Raw genomic sequence first — 22,152 nt, 5'->3', positions numbered from 1 at the left:
CCACTGGACGTCGGCGCACCGCCCACTGGCCACTGCCATTGCCGGACGCCGATGGCCCTCCCCTGTGGCGGAGCGTCATGCGCCACCGCTGGTGCCGGGCGCCGGCCTGTGAAGTGTGAAGCGTGTGTGCAGTGTGCGTCTGTGTCACTGTGTGGCTGTGCCGAAGAAGACGAAGTTTTGTTCTGTTTTTTTTTTTTTACCAATTTTAATTAAACAATAATAGGTGGGGCCCATTGTTAAATAAATTAAATAAAAAAAACATTAAACAGGGTTGGTAAAAAGTAAAAGCCCCAAATTGCTTTGCAGCTGCTGCCTTCTGCTTCACATTTCGCAGACGGCGGTTCAAACCCTAAGTCCCTAACTCCACTTCTTCCTCCTCAGTCCTCAGCTCTTCTCCCACTCCCACTCAAGTTACTCAACTCTCCTCCAAGTTCCAACTCTAACTCTCCAACTCCAAGCCTCCAACCAAGGTTCTAGAGACTAGAGTCCAAGCCCAAGGAGTAAGGACCAAGGTCTCCAGCCTCCAACTCCAACTCGTAGTCTCTCTCGACTCTAACTCTAAGCCTCCAAATCCAAGCTTCAACACCATTTCTTCACAAGGTTAGAACTTAGATTTGCTATGTTTTAAATTTTTTATTATTTGATTTTTTTTGAAAATGTACAGTCCATATTACAATTTAGTGAATTTACCATAGTTTAGTTTTCTATTAGATTGGTAGTTTTCCATTATTATTTATTTTATTTTTTTGTAAAATATGCAGAATTACATTTATAGTTTAGACTATTTAGTTTTCCATGAGTATTCTATATTTCTATTAAATTGGCAATGGTACTGTGGTCTATGGTAGTTTATTAAAGTTTTAGTTCAACATATATTTTTCCATTACATTTGTAGTTGTTCATTACATAATTTATTTTTAGTTATTTATTTGTGTAGGATATGGAGAGATTTTTTAAACGAACTCGTAGTTCCGGCTCTAGCTCCTCTAATGAGCCGAATGTTATTGAACAAGTAGAAAATCAATCCCGTGTAGAATTGAATTTGGATGATATTGTTAGTGATCCGGGATTACGAAAACCAATTGAAGAATTTGATATTACTATTCGAGATCAAGCTCGAAGAGAGTATGCGCTCCGAGGGCCTTGTCAACCAAATGGTCATGTGTATCCGAAAACAACTTTTGGTAATCAAGAAAGAAGTTTTCAAGGAACTTGGTATAAAAAATATACATGGCTAGAGTATAGCATATCAAAAGATGCTGCATTTTGTTTTTGGTGTTATCTCTTCAAACCTTTAAATAAAGAAAATGTAGATAATGCCTTTATAAAAGATGGATACAACAATTGGAAAAGGGCATTAGAAAGATTCAATCGTCATATGGGGACTGTGAATAGTTGTCACAATGAAGCTAGAATACAATTTGAGGCTTTTCAAGATCAAAGGCATAGTGTGGGGAATATTTTACGAGTACATAGTCGCGATATGGAAATTGATTATCGGACTCGTTTAACAGCAATATTGGATGTGACACGCTTTCTATTGAAGCAAGGGTTGCCCTTTCGTGGACACGATGAGTCAACTAGTTCTTCAAATAGAGGTAATTTTCTTGAGTTGCTTGAATGGTATAGTCAACGAAATGAAGAGGTTTCTAAAGTTATAAAACAAAATGCTCCTGCAAACAATCAATTGACTTCCCCAAAAATTCAAAAGGATTTAACACGTGCTTGTGCTTCAGAGATTACACTTGCTATAATCAATGATATTGGAGATAAATTCTTTTCTTTGATGGTTGATGAGGCTAGGGACAGTTCAGTGAAGGAGCATATGGGAGTTGTTTTGAGGTATGTGAATAAAAAAGGATGTGTGATTGAACGATTTCTTGCAGTTGTGCATGTGCCTGACACCAGTTCTCATTCTTTGAAAATGGCTATTGATGCTTTATTTGTGCAACATGGTTTATCATTATCTAGATTGAGAGGCCAAGGATATGATGGAGCTTCAAATATGCGTGGTGAGTTCAATGGATTGAAATCTCTGATACTACAAGAAAATCCATTTGCAATGTATGTTCACTGTTTCTCTCACCAGCTCCAATTAGTTCTTGTTGCTGTTGCCCATGATAATTTTACTGTGAGTGAATTTTTTGGGTATATCACTATGATTGTGAATATATCTGGAGCATCTTGTAAGAGGAGAGATCAACTTAGAAAGATTCAACATGATAAAATAATTGCTGAATTGGAAAGTGGAGAAATTACTAGTGGAAAAGGAAAAAATCAAGAAACTAGTTTAGCAAGACCTGGAGATACTCGTTGGGGATCACACTACTTAACATTACTTCGTTTATGCTCTATGTGGTCCTCAGTGATAGAAGTGTTAGGAAATGTATATGATGACGCCTCTTATTCTGCAAATAAAGGTGTTGCCGCAGGTTTAATTGAGAAGATGGAGAGTTATCAATTTGTTTTTGTGTTACATTTGATGAAGTATATATTGGGAATTACAAATGAGTTATCACTTTCCTTACAACAAGGGGATCAAAATATTGTTCAAGCCATGTCCTTGGTTAGAAGTGTGAAATGTCGACTACAAGACTTCAGGGAAGATGGATGGCAGATAATTTTGGAACAAGTTAACACATTTTGTGAATTGAATATGATTCCAATACTTGATATGGAGGACAACATGCTAACTCGTGGTCATGGTAGGCGTAGAGGGCAGCTCATCACCAATTTTCATCATTATCGTGTGGAGATTTTTTGTCAGGTATTATTTCTAAAAATCTATTTTTTTTGTTAAAGATATTTCATTGATTATTAATGTTATCATGGTTGCAAATTTGAATGCTAGGTTGTTGATTTAATTATACAAGAGATGAATAATCGTTTTTCAAAAGTTAGTACGGAATTGCTTGGTTGCATATCATGTCTTCATCCAAGAAATTCTTTCTCTCAATTTGATGTTCACAAACTCATCCATCTTGTTGAATTTTATCCCGAGGACTTCTGTGGTACTGATTATTTATTTTTGGAACAACAACTTATGAGTTACTTTTATAATCTGCGGGATGATCCTTACTTTTCTTCAATTGATGACTTGGGAATTCTTGCTCAGAAATTGGTTGAGACTGAAAAACATTTGGTGTTCCCATTGGTTTATCGTATGATAGAGTTGGCATTAGTTTTACCAGTTGCAACTGCTTCGGTTGAACGAGTATTTTCTGCAATGAAGACTGTGAAGACTGATTTACGCAATAGAATGGGAGATGAATGGATGAATGACAGTCTAGTTGTATACATTGAAAAGGATATTTTTTCTACAATTGAAAATGAGCAAATATTACAACATTTTCAACAAATGCAGTCTCGTAGAATCCAATTGCCTCCTCTTGTACCGACTCGTCAGTCGTCGCAGACTTCTGTGCCAACCCGGAAATGAAGCTCACCTATGGAAGAAAGGTAGACTAATCTTTCCTAAACTTCTAGTTTTTTTCTCTTGCAAGTTAGATTAAATGTTCTCAATGTTAATTTATCAGGTTATGGAGAATCGGTCTAGTATTAAGTGGGACAAGGGAAAGGCTCTCGAGTTCTAGTCTCTTGGACTCTTGGTAAACTCTAACAATATCATTTCAATCAGATATTGCAAGTATTAGTATTGCAGCTTGTTATATGATTTAAATGAGAATCCTAAGTGATCAATAAGATCAATTGGTTATTTGGTTGTGATTAACTTAATAGGCTAAATGGCTAATAGCTTTTGCATGGAGAGTGTTTCCTGTTGTTAGTCATCAAGTGAGTTGCAAAATGAGATGTAGACCTATTTCTTATTGCTTCTGTATTGACAGAAACATTTGCTATTAAAGTGTTCTTTGTTCATCACTGATTCCTCAAAATTCTGAACTTCTTTTTTTTGCTCTGTTCTACACTATATCTCATAAGAATTCCATGCATATTATGATTTATATGAGTGACGTTCATGTTTATTTGGCTGTAGTTTCTGCAGCAACCTATATTATGCAAGAGTTGGAGCCTTGGAGGGATCAACACAGTGGAAATGAATAGACTAGAGTCTAGAGCTTAACTCCTTTGTTCGTTAAATTTCAGACTTTATGTGTATAGTTTCTGTAGACTGTAGTATCGTATATTATGCAAGAGTTGAAGTAAAACTTTAATTATTAAATATTTTTATTTAGTCATAAAAAAAATATCTGTACAATTCAGCCCCCCTGAAATTTTTTTTCTGGTTCCGCCCCTGATGAGAGTTGATCACTAGGAAGCTAGATTTGTGAGACAGACCTATTCTTATATTTTCTCTACATAGCTATAAGTTTCCTTTTATCTTTTTACTGCATTTGTTACCAATCGTGGGATAAGTTATAAGTTTATATCATGTTTGATCTCTGTTGTTGTTGTTGATCACCAAGGTGGTACCATGAGCTAAGTACTTAAACAGTTAAACCTTACCCTTCTTGAGGATTGTCCTTTTGGCGAGAGGCTACTAGAACACACAAACTATTACCTGTTCACTTTGTAGTTCTCTTCAGCAAAGTTGAAATGACTATTGCCCTTCAATGAACAAAGGTAGATGAGGTTAACATGGAGTGCCACTTTTACTTTTGGGTTTGGAATTGATTAGTGTGTGATTTTCATTTTGGCTGTGTCAACTTATAATCATGAGGTTTTTCCAGCAATTCTAGTTCGTGAGATCTAAGATTCAATATAAATAACTCAGTTCATAATTCCAGATGGATTATTGATTTCAATCTCTACCATCGTGTTTGATTGATATACTTGACATTTAGAAGGATCATCAAGAGATCTTTCAAATTTTAAATCCCATTGATTCATCATAAAGCTGAACCTCTGCTTCGTAAATAGTTTTCAAAATCTTCTCTACTTGTAAGTAGGGTGGAATTCAGGTGAATAAGTACTCATAATATAGGAAAATAAGTTCCGCTTGCAACTATTGCAATTGAATCATACCATCCAAGCATTTTTGTTGTTGAACTTGGGATATACTCAACCTTTTTTTTACTTGATAATCTGATATGTAGTGTGATGGGAGTTGGCACTTACTTTTGAATGTGGCTCTTAATAATATTATTTTGTAGGGAAAATATGACTATTTTATCATGATAAATGAGATGTAGGAGACAGTATTTAGATGGTACTGAAGCCCACAAGTCATGATCTTACCAGTAATAGCATCATTAATATTGGAAGTCATGAGCTCAAAATGCTTGGTGAGTTGCAATACAATTAGGAAAAATCCTAGAAAGAATTAGCTCGCAGTAACTGATGATTAATTTTAGATAAATTCATCACATTAGATATTTTGTTCATGGAGCTCCCTTTCTTCTGCTTACTGTTGTTTCTGGTTTTGTTTATTACCTATCAATAAATTACAGTTGGGTTTCTCTTTTTGAATTCTAATGTGAGAGGATAGTCAATCAATCCCATTAGTCCACAAATATAATTGTGATACTGCAACTAAAATCTATCCAAACAACAATGAAAAGTGCAATAGGCTAAGCAATTATCTTCTCTTTGGCTAAAGCCTTGAACAAGTTGGATTGCATCTTGAGTCTTATTGGCTTCTAACAAGGGATAATTGGGATTCATGTTAATTTTGGTAACGTTTAACTCTCACCTAACATTACTATTAATTGTTATTAAGATAAAATGCTTTTGAGAAAATTCATTGTTAAAACGTCCCTTTGTGGTTTCATGGACTGATTGGATACTTGATTGGTAACAAAAGGTTATACTCACATTTATGGTGTTAAGTGATGACTATATTAACTCCTTTTGTAGATTTCCTTAATCCAATGCTTCCTCACCTTTACACCCATATCGTATGGCTACTATACCAGTTAAAATCTAGAATACATGGTGATATCAAAGAGGTGTATGTGGTAGTCTTCTTTTGGGTTTGTTGCTTAGCAGTATGATCTTGTGTGGAAATTGAAAAAAAATAAAAGAAAGAAATTTTTTAATTATGTTTTCTAGGCATAAGTTTGCTAATGCAGTGGAGATATTTATATCTTCCAACAGAAGTATGTGGTTAATATTTTGGAAAGATAAGAACAAATTGAGTTTTTGACTTGTGATGAAAATATAAACCGTTAGAGAATGAAGTTTGATTTCTTGGATGTAATTATTATATGATTTGTATGGATTAGAAGATGGATTTAATGAAAGAGAATGATTTTGATTTTTGGGAGAAATTATAACTGGTATTATTGATAAAAGCTAAAAGCACATTGCAATGAGTTGTATATTGATTCTAAGGTAAGGTAAAGATTTATGGCATTGTCGTAAGTTTTGACAATGCCATTTTATTCGTTGGAAGATACGAAAAGAAAAATATGATGCATAGATTTGTGATGACGAGCCCCATAATCGTCATGTGAGGGGTTTAGGGATCGGTCGTAATTGGTTAGATGACCAGGGAACCACTTGATCAAGCCGTAAGTTATGCCTTTAGGAATAGATTTGATGATGTTTCAGTTCATTGATCAAACTACCAACTAATATCATTTTATGCAATTATTGAAAAAGGAAAGAAAGCTCAATAAAAGTCAATTTCGTTATGTTAGAATAGGTGGCCAAGATGAATATAATTCTTTGCTTCATCACAGTATAATATTTACCTATGAGCAGGTTATATGGAAGCTACCGTTGATGCCAAAAAGGAAACCGTTTTACGGACAATATTTAAAGCGTGTGATAATTCTTAGGATTAACAAAGAAGGGTAGTGAGCCCCTAATCCACTAAGATCAGTAGATTTATTTCGGAAGATTTCATACCTAAATGGAAAGGGAATCATAATATGATGAATTTTCGAAGGTGTATGATTCGAATTAAATGATCGTTGATCGATTAACTAAATTTGACGATTTTCTACTGACATGTTAGACTGACTATTTGGATAACATGGCGAAATTTCCAATGAGTTAGGTGTACAGAAGTTACTTTTGTGCTGAATGCTAGACAGACAGACAGACACAGCTCACCTTTCACTAACCGAAGAATTTACTTCAAGCATGCAAGAAGGACACCGAAAATAGCTAGAAGATCAGTTTTACCTGTTGGTGCAGTGGGGGTCGGCAAAAGGGGATGGGTGAATTGCCTACAAAATAAGAACTACCCTCCTTGTACTTTCAACTCTAAAATAGCAACAATAAAATAAACGCAAATAACAGAAAAGAAGGAAAAGAGACTCAGCAGTTTGACTTGGTTACAACCCAGATGGTTGTTAATCCAAGGCGGTTGAACAGCGCACTAAGAAACTCCTTCTCTGAAGGCAAAGAAGCCTTTTACACACTTAGAGAGCTCAAGAATTGCTAAGAATTAATTATTGAGTTGAATGAATAATTTCCTAGCTCCAGGGGTCTTTATATAGCTCCTGGAAATCTTATCTCGAGTCTTGAGGGTGCCTCCAAAGGAGTTGAGAGCGCCTCCAAGTGGATAAGCGGATAAAACTTTATCCGCGCACAAACGGTTATATTGACCCAGTTGAAGGTACCCTCAAAAACATTGAGAGCGCCCTCAATGCTGTTGAGGGTGCCCTCAATGCAATTGAGGGCGCCCTCACTCTGGTGAGTGCGGAGGTGCCTCAACAGTTGTTGAGGGTGTCTCCAGTGGCTTTTCCCGCACTTCTTTGTCTTCACTTTAGCTTCCGAAGTCCTGATAGCTTGGGTGATCGCGGCCAACCGAAATAGGGCTCACCCGAATCCAATTTTCGACCTTCTCCTCGAGCAGGCTTCCGTCCCGGCTTCTCGTCCTTCGAACGTCGTGCACGTTCTTCTCGTCCACCGGAGTACTCTTCCACAGCTCTTTCGTCCTTCGGACGCACTGAGACCGTCGGCCCCCTTCCCGTGTCGTCCTTCTTGCTAGCTACATCTTTTACTCGACTTCCTACTCTCCTAAGCTCTTGCACACTTAGAAACAGGGATCAAAATCAAACAGGACCTAACCAAACTTGGTTGATCACATCAAAACAACCACGGGGTTTAACAATCTTACCCTTTTTGATGTGCATCAACCCAAGTTCAAGTTAGGGTAAAAAAAATAGACAAGTAGTAATTTAAAGAAATTACTAAACTAACATTTTAAGCATAATAATTGCAATAATAGAATTTGCAACACTAAGTAAACAAAAGATTTAAAAAATATTATCTTGTTCCAAATATTTTTTTTAATATTATCTTGTTCCAGAAAACATTTTAAGTACCAAAATATTAACTCCCCCTAAACTTGGTCTTATCTCTCCCCCTTTGATCACAGCAAAAAATGGGGTAGGAATTTTTCAAAATAAATTCTAAGTTGACAAAGAATTCTAACTTTTAGACAATTTAAATAAAGTATTTTTTGAGAAATTTCCAACAAATGTTTAAAAAAAACTTGTTAAACCATTGTTTAATTTTTATTTTCATGCTTTATTAGTAAGTTAATTAAATATTTTATTTCAATATTTTGGCCTTCAAGCAGTGGCTAGGCACTAGGCCTTCTTGGTTATTGGAGTCATAACCACTTTCTTAAACAAAGTCTCATAAAGAAATTAACTGTTTAATTTTTCTTGCTGAAAGTGCTAACTTACAAAAATATAATCTAGAAAATATTTTGGAACCCAGTATAGGTTTCTTCCTACTGAATTAATCAAAAACTTAGGGGGTATATAATTTCTAAAAAATTTTCTAAGTTGTCCTTAGTGATGTTTAATGTACCAATTTAATTTCCCATAAGCTCTAAGTTTTGATTTTTGAAATTTATTTAAGCATGCACGATCATTTTTCAATTTTTCAAATTCAATTTTCAATTTTTCATTCACTAATTTTAGATTATCGTACATTTCTAGAGAATATGTTTTTGCTAAGTTTAATTTTAACTCATTATTTTCTCTTTCTAACTTAACTAAGTCTTTAGTAAGCACTTTAATAAACTAAAAGGACTGCTTGGAAGTTAGAGCACGTATCTTACTTATCTCAATTTCTGATACTCCCCCTTCATCGCAGCTTTCTTCTTCTAATGATCCTCCACCTTCATCTATGCTCATTTCTGAGCTGGTCTCATCTTCTTCAACTTGGTGGTTGGCCATCAGTGCTAATCTCAGGAAGGCTTCGACTTCAGATTCGGAGGATGATGATTCATCCCATGTAGCCTTCAGACTCTTGCGTTTAGAGGACGTCGGTGTTTGGGACTTCTCCTTGCCCCTTTTCTTCAATTTTGGGCAGTTGTAGCATCGGACCGTCCTTCTATTGTGTTGATGTTTCCTCGACTGCGATCTAAATTTATTAGTCTTAATAAATTTATTTAACTTCCTTACCAATAGCGCCGCTTCAGTTTCATCGATCGACGCTTCGGAGTTGGGATTGTCCATCTCGGCTTGTAGGACAACATTGAGATTTGACTTCTCTATTTGGTTAGGTTCTGCAATTTGAGACTCGTGAAGTTCAAATGTAGAAAATAAATTTTCTAGCGTACTTACCTTAAAGTCCTTAGAGATGTAGTATACATCTACTAAGGACGCCCATTCTGGAGTTCTTGGGAAGACGTTGAGCGCATACCGTATTGAGTCTCGATTTGTTACCGTTTCTTCGAGATTGCTTAGTTGAGTTATCAACTCCTTAATTATCACTTGTAGTTGCGCTACCTTTTCACCGTTGTTCATCCGGAGATTTGTCAACTGAGTTCGGAGGATGTCGCGCTTTGCTAACTTCACTTCTGAGGTGCCTTCGTTGAGCTCCAGGAATTTTTTACTAGAGGTCTTTGGCGGAATCGTAACTTCTGATCCGATTTACCTCCTGGGGTGGCAGGACGCTGAGCAGATGGAACTCTGCCTTTCCGTTGGCCACAAAATCAGCTTGCTCCTTTTTTTCATCCAGTTGTATTCTTCCTTGTCTTTAGGGGCTGTAAAATCGTATTTCATAATTAAAAGAATATCAAATTCTATTTTGAAAAATACCTCCATTCAGCATTTCCATGTTGCGAAGTCTCCGTCAAATTTTGGGGGATGAATGCTTGCACCAACCATCGTCTTGATCTTGATGCTTTAGTCGGTGGTCAGTCCTTCTGAGGTGGTCTAGCTCTGATACTACTTGTTGGTGCAGCGGGGACCGACAAGAGGCGAGGGGTGAATTGCCTGTAAATAAGAACTATCCTCCTCGTACTTTCAACTCTAAAATAGCAACAATAAAATAAATGCAAATAACAGAAAAGAAGGAAAAGAGACTCAGCAGTTTGACTTGGTTACAACCCAGATGGTTGTTAATCCAAGGTGGTTGAACAGCGCACTAAGAAACTCCTTCTCTGAAGGCGGAGAAGCCTTTTACACACTTAGAGAGCTCAACAGTTGCTAGGAATTGATTACTGAGTTATATGAATAATTTCCTAACTCCAGGGGCCTTTATATAGCTCCTAAAAATCCTATCTCGAGTCTTGAGGGCGCCTCCAAAGGGGTTGAGGGCGCCTCCAAGTGGATAAGCGGATAAAACTTTATCCACGCGCAAACGATCAGATTGACCCAGTTGAAGGCATCCTCAAAAGGGCGCCCTCAATGCAGTTGAGGGCGCCCTCAATGCAGTTGAGGGCGCCCTCAATGCAGTTGAGGGCGCCCTCACTCTGGTGAGGGCGGAGGCGCCTCAACAGTTGTTAAGGGCGCCTCCAGCTACTTTTCCCACACTTCTTTATCTTCACTTTAGCTTCCGAAGTCCCGATAGCTTGGGTGATTGCGGTCAATTGAAATAGGGCTCACCCGAATCCAATTTCCGACCTTCTCCTTGAGCAGGCTTTCGTCCTGGCTTCTCATCCCTCGAACGTCGCGCACATTCTTCTCGTCCACCGGAGTACTCTTCCATATCTCTTTCGTCCTTCGGACGCACCGAGCCCGTCGACTCCCTTCCCGTACCGTCCTTCTTGCTAGCTGCATCTTCCGCTCGACTTCCTGCACTCCTAAGCTCCTGCACATTTAGACACAAGGATCAAAACCAAACAGGATCTAACTTAACTTTGTTGATCACATCAAAATAACCACGATGTCTAACATTACCTAGTGGCTTTTAGCCACAATAATTAGTTCAACGTGAATGTGGGTGTAGCTGTAGTAGGTAGGCACATAACCCACAAAGTAATGATTCTCCACCTTGGAATACATCACCAAATAGTTATAAGAACCTTTATTCTCTAATAGTTAGGACCTCACACATTATTAAAATGGATGAGTATAAGAGTATATTGCATAGTTGTTACCCTTAGATGAGGATATCGTAGTATTACAGTTTAAGTAGTAAATTTAGAGATCAAATTTTTATTAGTGGGGGAGAATGTAATATACCAAAAATATAGATAAAGATGTAAATAATTAAAATATGACATAATTAATTTTTTTAAAAAATATATATATATTAGTAATAATTTATCAAGAAATAAGTTTATATGAATTTATTAGAATTTTTTAAGATTTTAAAGGAACCATTTTATATTTTAAGGGGTATAAATGGGTAAAAGATAAAGTCTGTTTAACATATCCATTTTAATGAGGAGTTGATAATATATATTAACCTATGTTAATATTTCCAAACCTATGTTTGATTTTTTTGCGTTCTGTTTCATCTGCACGTCGCCTGCATCCCCTTCACTACAGCGGCTGCGCCGCATCCGATCGTGTGATTCATCGCTGTCGGCGAGCATCCGCCATCGCCTTCTCGAAGAAGCCCCGCACTCCAGTCCCAAGGGGTCAGCCACCTTCATGCATTGCCTCTTCACATTTGACCTCGGTGCCACCACGTAGGAGTAGCCAACATCGTGTCCCTCTCCTTGGTGCCATTGTTGGTCATTGTATCGCTACTTCTCTACCAGATCCAAAACATGGAGGGAATATCATAGCCGGTGGCAAAACCACTATTATCCACCGTGAGCGTGAGGGCTACAGGCATGTTTTCTCTCGGCTGTCGCACATGATCGGTCATTCTGGGTATCCTTTAACACCGCCTAGACATTGGCCACCCTCCTCCCTCCAAGCCGCCTAACTTCCAGTAGCCACGAAGGGCATTGGACAACAAGGAGAAAGGCTCTCCTTGCTCATTGCCATGAGCTCCCAGTCATCGGCAGGCCTTCTTGCTGCCCTATGCCACTGATTCGACGAGCAATTACTGGTGTCGGAACATAGTTACTATCAGACCTACTGCGGTTGCCAGTAGCATGGATCTCAACCCTTGGACATCGGTTTTATCATTGTCATCCCTATCCTCCAAATCGACAATGATCATTGCATTCTAGCAGTAGTCAATCCATCACAAACTAGTAGGATTCGAGCACGAGGCAGATCATTAACTTGAAGATGATTAAACAATCTACAATCGAGGTGGGCAGTTTTGATCATCTTCAAGATAATGATCTGTCTCGTGCTCGAATCCTACTGGTTTGTGATGGCTTGACTGCTGCTGGAATGCAAAGACCGTCGTCAGTTTGGAAGGGCAGGGATGACAGTGATAAAACCAATGTCCAAGGGTTGAGATCCTTACTACTAGCAATGGCAGCAGGTCTGACAGTAACTATGTTTGGGTACCAGTAATTGCTCGACGGATCAGTGGCATAGGGCAGTAAGAAGGGCTGTCGGCGACTGGGATCTCACGGTAATGAGCAAGGAGAGCCTTTCTCCTTGTTGTCAGGTGCCCTTCATGGCTATTGGAAGGTAGGCGGCCGGGAGGGAGGAGGGCGGCCGACGTCTAGGCAATGTTAAAGAACACCCAGAATGGTCGGTCACGTGCGACAGCTGAGAGAAAACGGGGTTGTAGCCCTCACGCTCACGGTGGATAATAGTGGCTTTGCCACCAGTTGTGATGTGACCTCCATGTTTCGACTCTAATAGCGAAGTAGCGATACAACGACCAACGATATCGACCAAAGAGACGGACATGACGTTGGCTGCTCATACGCGGTGGTGCCAAGGTCGGATGCCAAGAGGCAACGACACACGGCGGTGGTTGACCCCTTGGAAAGGGGGTGCGGGGCTTCTTTGAGAATGCGACGACGAATGCTCACCACGGCGACGGATCATGTGATCGGACGTGGTGCAGCTGCTGTAGCAAAGGGGACACAGGCGGCGTGTAGATGAAACAGAATGCAGAAAATAAAACTTAGGTTTGGAAATATTAACTTAGGTTAATATATATTATCAACTCCTCATTAAAATAGATATTTTAAAAAGACTTTATCTTTTACCCATTTATACCCCTTAAAATATAAAATGATTCCTTTAAAATCAAAAATAAATTTAATAAATTCATATAAACTTATTTCTTGATAAATTATCACTAAAATATATTTCTTTTCCTTAAAAATTTAATTATGCCATATTTTAATTATATACATCTTTATCTATATTTTTGGTATATTACATTCTCCTCCATTAATAAAAATTTAGTCCCCAAATTTACTACTTAAACTATAATACTACTATATCCTCATCTAAGGATAACAATTATGCAGTATACTCTTATACTCACCCATTCTAATAGCATGGGAGGTCCTAACTATTAGAGAATAAAGGTTCTTTATAGTTGGTGATCTATTCAAAAGTGGAGAATCACTACTCTGTGGGTTATAAGCCCACCTGCTGCAGCTACACCCACATTAATGTTTAACTAATTATTGTGGGTAAAAGCCACTAGGTAAAACTGATCTTCCAACTATTTTTGGTGTCCATCTTATATGCTTAAAGTAAATCCTCCAATTAGTGAAAGATGCGCTCCGTCTGTCTATCTAGCATTTTGCACAAAAGTAAGTTATGTACACCTTAATCATTAGAAACTCCACCAAGTGATCCAAATAATCAGTCTAGCGTGTCAGTAGAAAATGGTCAAATTTAGTTAATCGATCAACGATCACTTAATTTGAATCATGTACCTTCCAAAATCCATCATACTATGGTTCCCTTTCCACCTAGGTACGAAATCTTCCGAAGTAAATCTACTGATCTCTTATAGCTCTTAGCGGATTAGGGGCTCACTACCCTTCTTTGTTAATCCTAAAAATTATCACACGCTTTAAATTATTTTGTTTTGATCATAATGCATGATTGTTACTGTCATATTTTAATGAAGTTATAGTTACTCGCTTACCTTAAATCTATTCTATATTGCTCCTGAGTTTGATACTTTATTATTTGTCCTTATATTTGAATATGTTGTTGAGAGCTATGCAATTTTGATTGTTTTTCATGATTTAGTTTATATATATATGCATGATATTATCAAACCATAGTCTAGTTGTAGGCTTATGTTCGTACATTTATATTATAGTATGATTATATACTTAGGCTCGTGCCTACAAGGTATTGATATGATAGGTAGTATAGTTGTATACTTGTGAGGGCATATATATTATTGAGATGGTGTTGACCTATACTTGATGGAAATCACTCTCTAGTAGAGGGGTAGTGTATTCCACTAGGTTTCTCCCTTTGGTTCAACTCCTAGGATTACTTAATCTTGATCCCGCTGTCTATTATATGTGTGATGATACCATGTGATTAGTTGAGATATTAATACTAGATGACTAGTATTCTTTTAATAAGATTGGTTGACTAGTATTTTACAAGGTCTGATTGTCTATTTTCTACCTATATATTAGTAGAATTATATCGTAGTATATGATACCGAGTATCCAAATAAACCCTTGTTATATAGGCTCATACCTATACATTAGTAAGATAATACCGTAGTATAGTATTTCGAGTATCCTACTAGACCCTTGGTTAGTATATCTTGTCGACCATTGTCTCTCATTCGTGGTTGAGAGAGTCGTCAGTGACCATTAGTACATCCTATCGATAATTGTCTCTCATTCATGATTAAGAGAGTCGTCAGCGATCTTGATATTTATAACTACCCACAAGGCCATTTGTGGTAGCGAGTTCGCGTGCAGTCCATAGCTAGACAACTACGTATATACCCTGTCTGCACACGAGACCATTCGTAGTAGCGAGTTCGTCCGTAGATAATGACTGTGTACTTATCCTATTTCCCCACAAGATCATTCGTGGTAATGAGTTCACATGTAGACGGTGACTATTTATTTATCCTAACTGCATATGGAACCATCCGTGGTAGGGCGTTATCCTGTAGTCAGTGCTTGTTATATACTTACTATATGTGGGTCATGTATTTGTTCATGCAGGTTTGGATGAACTATATGTACTTTCGATTTGTTGGTTATACTTGGTTGAGCATGTTAGTGAAGTGCTATATTATTGATTATATTTTTGGTTAGCTGGTGATTATATTGAGACATCTATGTTGGTTAGCAAGTATTTTACCTGAGATTGCATATTTGATGTCATGACAGTATATTATTCATGTAATATTTTCTTCTATCTACTGAGTTGTTGTATTCACTGCTCTCTGCTTTTCCTTTGACTTTCAGGTTAATATATAGAGGATGTGTATCGCTCTGAGGTCCTGGCTATTAGTCTCGTTAGAGTTGGATTTATGTTGAGTTACTTCATTTTTATTATTTCTGTTGTTGCTTATAGTTATAATTTTTTCTATTCTAGATTTTTGAATGTTTTACATGTACATGTATACATACACGCATTATCATTTGTGACTTTGATATTATTATATTATATTGATATTTTATGTTTACTTGAATTGATTTAATATTATATTTTTTATATTATCACTAGGAGGTACCATCTAATTTGATGGATAAATATTCTCTTTGAGTATGATAGTTGGAGGGGTCATGTCAGCCATGCCGATGCTCATTAACGACTGTTGACGTGTAGGATCTTGGACTTGGCTGAAAGGTGGAGCTATAGTTCTAAGGAGGAGTGACCCGTATCAATTAGCACTACTTTTATTTTTGGTAATCATATCCAATTTTTATAATCTGATTAATACGGGAGGCAATCGATTCAGTTCACGAAAATATTTTAAGTAACCACTAAAATAAATTAAAAAATATTGATGGATCCTAACAAATAATGGTCAAGTGTCATAAATAATGTGAACTCCTTAAATTCAATATAATATATACAGGTGAAATTCGAATCCTTCTTAAATTAACTAACATACACGAACGATTACTACTTGTATCATTTAGTAAAGCTTCTTAATTTTTAGTCATATTTTAAAATATATATATAAATATTCAACCAATATAATATAACTTTTGAGTGGTGTGAGATAGTCCTTTTTGCTTAACCTAATTATTCATTTAATTTATATAATAAAAAATTTATGATTATCAATTATATATGCAATTTAAAATTAATGGATAAGTTTATGATTTTTAACTAACTAACTAACTAACTAACTAACTGTCCCTCCTTTAAATTTTTTAGTTATTTAAATTTCAAAAACCACATTTTTATCTCAGAGAAAAAAATCACCGAGCTTATAATTTAATATTTATCATTGAAATATATTAAAAAGTTTATCAAGCAGTAATGAATATATCACTCACATTAAAATAAAAGTCCTACAGAGATGCCGTGTTATCTTCGGTGTTAAAAAATTCGGAGGAATAAATAAAAGAATTAATATTTTAAAAGTCAACTTTGGGTGTTTTGGATTTACCGGTCTACGTTAATTATAATTATGGATATTCATTCTAATCAAATAATTTTTTTAATAAATAGATATGTATTGTTCACATACGAGCAAAGCCGTCTAGAAAATGGAGAATCATTTATTGCTTGTGTGGGAATAATATTCTCTTGTCCAAGGAGGGAGCTTTTGCGTGATTACATTTGTGATAACTATTTGTATAATTTTGTTTCAACGACGTTTTTCGAGGGCGCATTCGTTCTAAAATTCCGAAAAAAAATGTATTATACGTTTTTTTAGAACAGACGTACCTAATTTTAATACTTCTTCTGTTAATGATTATGCACCAACTATTTTAAGCCACATTAAACGTTTATAGTGTTCTAATTTTCCCGAACTCTACTAAACTTTAAGTATTTGATCATTTCTCAAAGTTAACAATGCAACGGTGTTTAACCTTCAAAATTAACGCCATATTATTTTGATTTCTCAAACCCAGCAATAGAATTGTACAGAATTTTGAAAACCAACGCCAAAGTAGTATTGAACTTTCAAAATCAGTACTACAGTGTTATGATTTTTTGAATCTAAAAACACAGAAATGTTAAACTTTGCAAAGCAACATCAAAGTAGTGTTACACCTTCAAAACCAACATCACAATGTGAATTCTCGAATCCAGCAACACAGAGGTTTTGAAATTTGAAAACCAACACTAAAGTATTGTAAGACCTTCAAAACCAACACCATATAGTTCTTGAACCATAGTATTCTAGTGTCCTTGGGGCAGTGCGATAATTAAGACATGAGGTGTTGTCATACTAGATCATGAAGTCGAAATTTAGCGCATCCGATCATGTCTTCCCCCATGTCTTAGTCACTGCACTAATGACTAACAGTCACTCGCAATTTACCTCTTCTGTATTAGTCCAGGGAAGGATTGACGGGAACACTAGGAACGACTGAATCATCCTTTACTAAATTGAATCATAGTGCTCTAGACCTAATCCAATGTTATCAGGTTTATGTATTACCTCTAAGTGACACCATGCCCTAAAGCCTCAGCTTCATGACCTTCTTATTTATTCAGAGTCTATTTAAAAAAAAAAATCAACTTGTGCGTCAATCGACATAGAGACATAAGTTTATATAGAAGGCTTAGAACTAGAGTTGCATACCATATCTATACCCCCCCACCCCCTTTCCCTTCTTCCATTCCATGCTCATTCCAAATCCTCTAGGTTAAATAATGAGTTTTTGATCAAAATACAGTATTGATACCCTTAGTCAACTCTGATTTAACCTAATCTATGTCTAGGAGGTTTTTATATTGCTCTTGAGTTTCACCATACCCTAAAGGCTTAACTTCATGGTCTTCCTATATGTGCTTAATTTGTTTATAAAAATTTAGTTTATGTGTCAATTGACACTAAGTCATAACTTATATAAGAGGTTGAAAAGTAGGGTTGCACATTGTCTCTAGATTCTTTACACTCCCATATTTCACTCTATGTCCAAATTTCACTCAAATACTATAGGTCCATCAATGTGTTTTGATCAAAATCTATTAATGCTCTTATCCATCGTTGATTTGACATAATTCAAATCTAGTAAATTTTTGCATTGCCCCCAAGTCCAACTATACTATAAAGACTCAGTTTCATAGCATTTTTATCTGCACAGAGTTTGTTTATAAAAATTCAGTTTATCAATTGACACAAAACCAAGTTTATATAGGAGGTTCAGAATTAGAATTGTACACCATCACTACCTTATCTACACTCTCTTCTTCCACTCAATGCTCAAGCTTTTGTTGTTGTAGAATTGAGAGCACTAACACAACAATTATTTGCACCAAAATAGCAAACATGCAATGAACAGGTAAACAAAAGAGTAAGGTTCAGAAATCGTTATCCTCCGGTTGAAGCGCCGGCGTGCCGACTGTCTTTAGAGAATATATTGCCGCCCACGGTGCAGAGGCTCTCCGGCAAAATTCTCCCAAGATCTGACAACCACTCGCGTTGTCCGTAGGTGCACTCCAAGATGGGCGTCGCACTCGGACCCAACCTCAAATCGCTAAACACCAAGCCTCAGGACAAGGAAAACTAGAGCACGCAAAGACAAAGAGGGAAGGAGGAGAGAGACTGCTTGAGTGCGCAAGCATTTATTCATCCTGAAGCAGTAGCACTACTTCACGAGCGAACCAAAGCGTTAGGACAGAACCAATGCTTCGCGAGCGAACCAAAGCGTCGGTTCCCTCCTTCACTCGCGGGACAGAACCAATGCTACTGCTTTCGCCAGCGAACCAAAGACTGGCAAAAACAAACCAGGCCGCCTGTGAGCGTAAGGCCCACGAGCTGGGGATTTTCACCCCCCCCCCCCTGAGCGCGATGATCGCGTGCGTCGCGCCCGGTTTATGGATTTCCGACTTGAACCCCTGAAACCACCTAATTTGGGCTTGGCTCGCGCATGCGTGTAGGTCCCCTTAACTTTGTTAAGCAAGGATGGAAGGGCTCCATATATAAGGTCTTCCAACCTTCTTAGTTTAGCAATGTGGGACTAAATGCATACACACATGCATTACTAGAACAACAATAAATACCAAGAAGAGTAGTTTGAATTAAAACACAGAACTCAACAATCCCCCACTAATTCAAATTATTTTGGTCGAAAGCAAAGATATGTTCTGAGGCTTGGTTGCAATGAGCTTTTAGTGAAAATATCTTTCGGTTTGAATTTTCACCTAAGTACACCAATCTTATTCACATAGGTTTGAAGAGAACTCAGTCTTGAACTTAAACCTTTTATATGTGAAAATCAATTTGTAACAACTCATCACAAGCGGCAATTGAATCCTTCTGGGTTGGTGCATTACGGTCATGCCACCGAATCTTATTTTATAAGTGCTAAGGAGAGTTGCCTAGACCCCCCACACTGCGACCCCACAGTTACACTTACATAGATGAGTTCTCCAAGGATGTACTACGAGCATCTTGTCGTTAAGACCTTGAACTCATTAAGAGCTCCTAAGCTCATCCTTACTAGCAGTCAAGCATCTATCTAGGGAAGAGACTGTGAGATTACATCTCAATCAATTTGATGCTTACGGTTCACCCTTATAGCTTGTTTATACCACATTGAACCTACTTCTTGGGATCTCCAATCAGATAAGTTGGGTTGCCGCTATAGATGAATCAAGGATAGGCCTAAGTCCCATTCCCTTACTGGATCTCTTGATTTTATCAGAATCAAGTCCTTTAGTGAGTGAATCAGCAATATTGTCCTTTGAACTTACAAAGTCCAATGACACCACTCCAAGAGACACTAACTCACGAATAGACTTTAATCTTATTCGTACATGTCTCTTCTGTTTCTGGTTATACTTAGAGCTTCTAATCTGAGCTATTGTTGTTTGATTATCACAGTGTACTAAAATAGAAAGTATTGGCTTCATCATCAAGGGAATTTCAGAAAGAAGACCCTTAAGCCAATCAGCTTCAGTTATTATGGTATCCAAAGCACACAATTTTACCTCAGATGTAGAACGGGTTATAATCGTCTGTTTAACAGACCTCCAAGCAACTGCACCGCCTCCAAGTGTAAAGACATAACCAGTAACGCCTTTACACTCAGCAGTGTCAGCTATCTAACTAGCATCACTATATCCCTCCAGGGCTGCAGGGAATCTCTCATACCACAAGCCCAAGGATATAGTGCCTCTTAGGTATCTAAGTACTCTGTCTAATGCATCCCAATGCGTTCTGTCCAGACAGCTGGTAAACCTGCTCAATTTCGTTATAGCAAAAGAAATATCAGGTCTAGAATAATTTGCTAAATACATTAGACTACCTATTATTTATGAGTATCTTAATTGAGACACTGCCACACCACTCTTATTCTTGTGGAGAGTTTTTGAAGGATCATAGGGTGTGACGACATATTTAACTTGACTATAGCCATATTTCTCTAATACCCTCTCAACATAGAGTGACTGAGAAATTGCTATTCCTTCAGTTGAACGAGTCAACTTCAACCCTAAAATCATGTCAGCACAACTCATATTCTTCATATCAAACTTACCACTTAAGAGGGTCTTAGTCTCATTAATAATAGAAAGGTTAGAACCAAAAAGTAGGATATCATCTACATATAAACATAAAATAATACAATTATCACCTTACATTTTAGCATACACACATTTATCAGAGTCATTTATTTCAAAGCCAAACAATAACATAGCTCTATCAAATTTTTCGTGCCACTGCTTTGGGGCTTGCTTCAAACCATAAATTGATTTGACTAACCCACAGACTTTATTCTCATTTCCAGAAACTACATGTCCCTCAGGCTGATCCATATATATCTCTTCTTCAAGATCTCCATTAAGGAATGTGGTTTTGACATTCATTTGATGGACCTCAAGATGATATATGGATGTTGGAGCAATCCCAATGGTCCACGGGACCATGTGTTTTGGTGTTTGGGCAAAGGGTTTAAGTTAGGATTACCCTCGTTATTTGATATGTGTATGTGAATGTGCAGGTTTGCAGGATACACATATGATTCAGCTTGATGGCTTTGGGTCTGGTGAAGGATGGAGCATCCGAGGGACCGTGGACAAGGCAGCAAGGACAAGGGTCGAGGGAAGCGACTTCAAGGCATACGTGAAGGATGGCATTGTGGATGAGCCGCGGGCTTGGATGCATCCGAGGGACGAGACCCAAAGGAAGTAGGCTTGAATGCAAGAAGTCAAGGATGTAAAGAAGAGTCAAGTGACTCGTGAGGGTACAAGTGCATGAGAGATTGTACTCGGGGAAAAATCCCGTGGGGGTACTGTAGCAGTCAAATGGGGGGGGGGGGTGTAGCGGGCAACTGATGCACTGTGGCAGTCGACTGGTGCACTGTAGCGTCGATTGGTAGAGCGTTGTTGGGCTGGCACCAGTCGACTGGTGCAAGGACCAGTCGACTGGTAACGGGCAAATAAGCTTACTGATTTGCTCCAAGCTCTATAAGAAGGAGCTTGGGATGGCCGGCCAAGGTGACGAAATTAAACTTGGTTAAAGCCTAATTAGTAGTCACCAAAGTGCTCAAGATCTCTTGTGTCCAAGTGTTCTTGGTTGGTATTGTGGTGAGGTTTCTCCACCCACAAGGAGTTGCTTGAGTAGCCGGAGTTTACCGAAGGCTAATCCACCGAAGGATCGGGATCGTCCACCTTACGGACAGCCGTGGAGTAGGACCATCATCTCCGAACCACGTTACATTGATATGCATTAGTTTGCTTGTTCTTTTCTTTGTCATTAGCTTTTGTATTCGTAATTAGTATTTGTATTTCCGCTTGCACACTAACGAATACGTAGGAAGCGAGTAATTGGGGGCGTCGTCCATTCAACCCCCCTTCTAGCTAGCCACAAGATCCCCAACAAGTGGTATCAGAGAGAGGCCGCTCTCCGTCGGACTAACTGCCGAGGAAGCAAAGATGACCGGCTTGATAGATCCGCCAAATTTCGAAAAAGGAAGCTTATAGGACATCACCTTTTGGATGGTGAAGATGAAGAACTTCTTCGAGATGGATTGGGACACAATGATGGTGGTGGAAGAGC

General features: G+C 37.8%; 1 protein-coding gene across 1 annotated transcript; it reads left to right on the top strand.

Moving 5' to 3' along the window:
* The first annotated feature begins 853 nt into the window (after nucleotides 1-853).
* LOC121999391 (zinc finger MYM-type protein 1-like) lies at nucleotides 854-3,593 on the top strand. The gene is made up of 4 exons (XM_042554078.1): nucleotides 854-1,611; nucleotides 1,675-2,767; nucleotides 2,852-3,421; nucleotides 3,537-3,593. Exons 1-4 carry the CDS (start codon nucleotides 941-943, stop codon nucleotides 3,591-3,593), a joined length of 2,391 nt encoding a protein of 796 aa, XP_042410012.1. The 5' UTR covers nucleotides 854-940.
* The last annotated feature ends 18,559 nt before the right edge of the window (nucleotides 3,594-22,152 follow it).

Source organism: Zingiber officinale, chromosome 7A (genome assembly GCF_018446385.1).
Source record: "Zingiber officinale cultivar Zhangliang chromosome 7A, Zo_v1.1, whole genome shotgun sequence".
NCBI classification, from domain to species: domain Eukaryota; kingdom Viridiplantae; phylum Streptophyta; class Magnoliopsida; order Zingiberales; family Zingiberaceae; genus Zingiber; species Zingiber officinale.
This window is presented reverse-complemented; position numbering and strand designations above follow the sequence as displayed.

What these genes read in the sequence shown, in the direction of transcription:
- LOC121999391 (XM_042554078.1), top strand. Translation starts at nt 941, where the DNA reads ATGGAGAGATTTTTTAAACGAACTCGTAGTTCCGGCTCTAGCTCCTCT. An exon ending in AATAGAGGTAATTTTCTTGA is followed by an intron (nt 1,612 to 1,674) that starts GTTGCTTGAATG and finishes ACAAAATGCTCC; the next exon opens with TGCAAACAATCAATTGACTT. An exon ending in GTCAGTCGTCGCAGACTTCT is followed by an intron (nt 3,422 to 3,536) that starts GTGCCAACCCGG and finishes TTAATTTATCAG; the next exon opens with GTTATGGAGAATCGGTCTAG.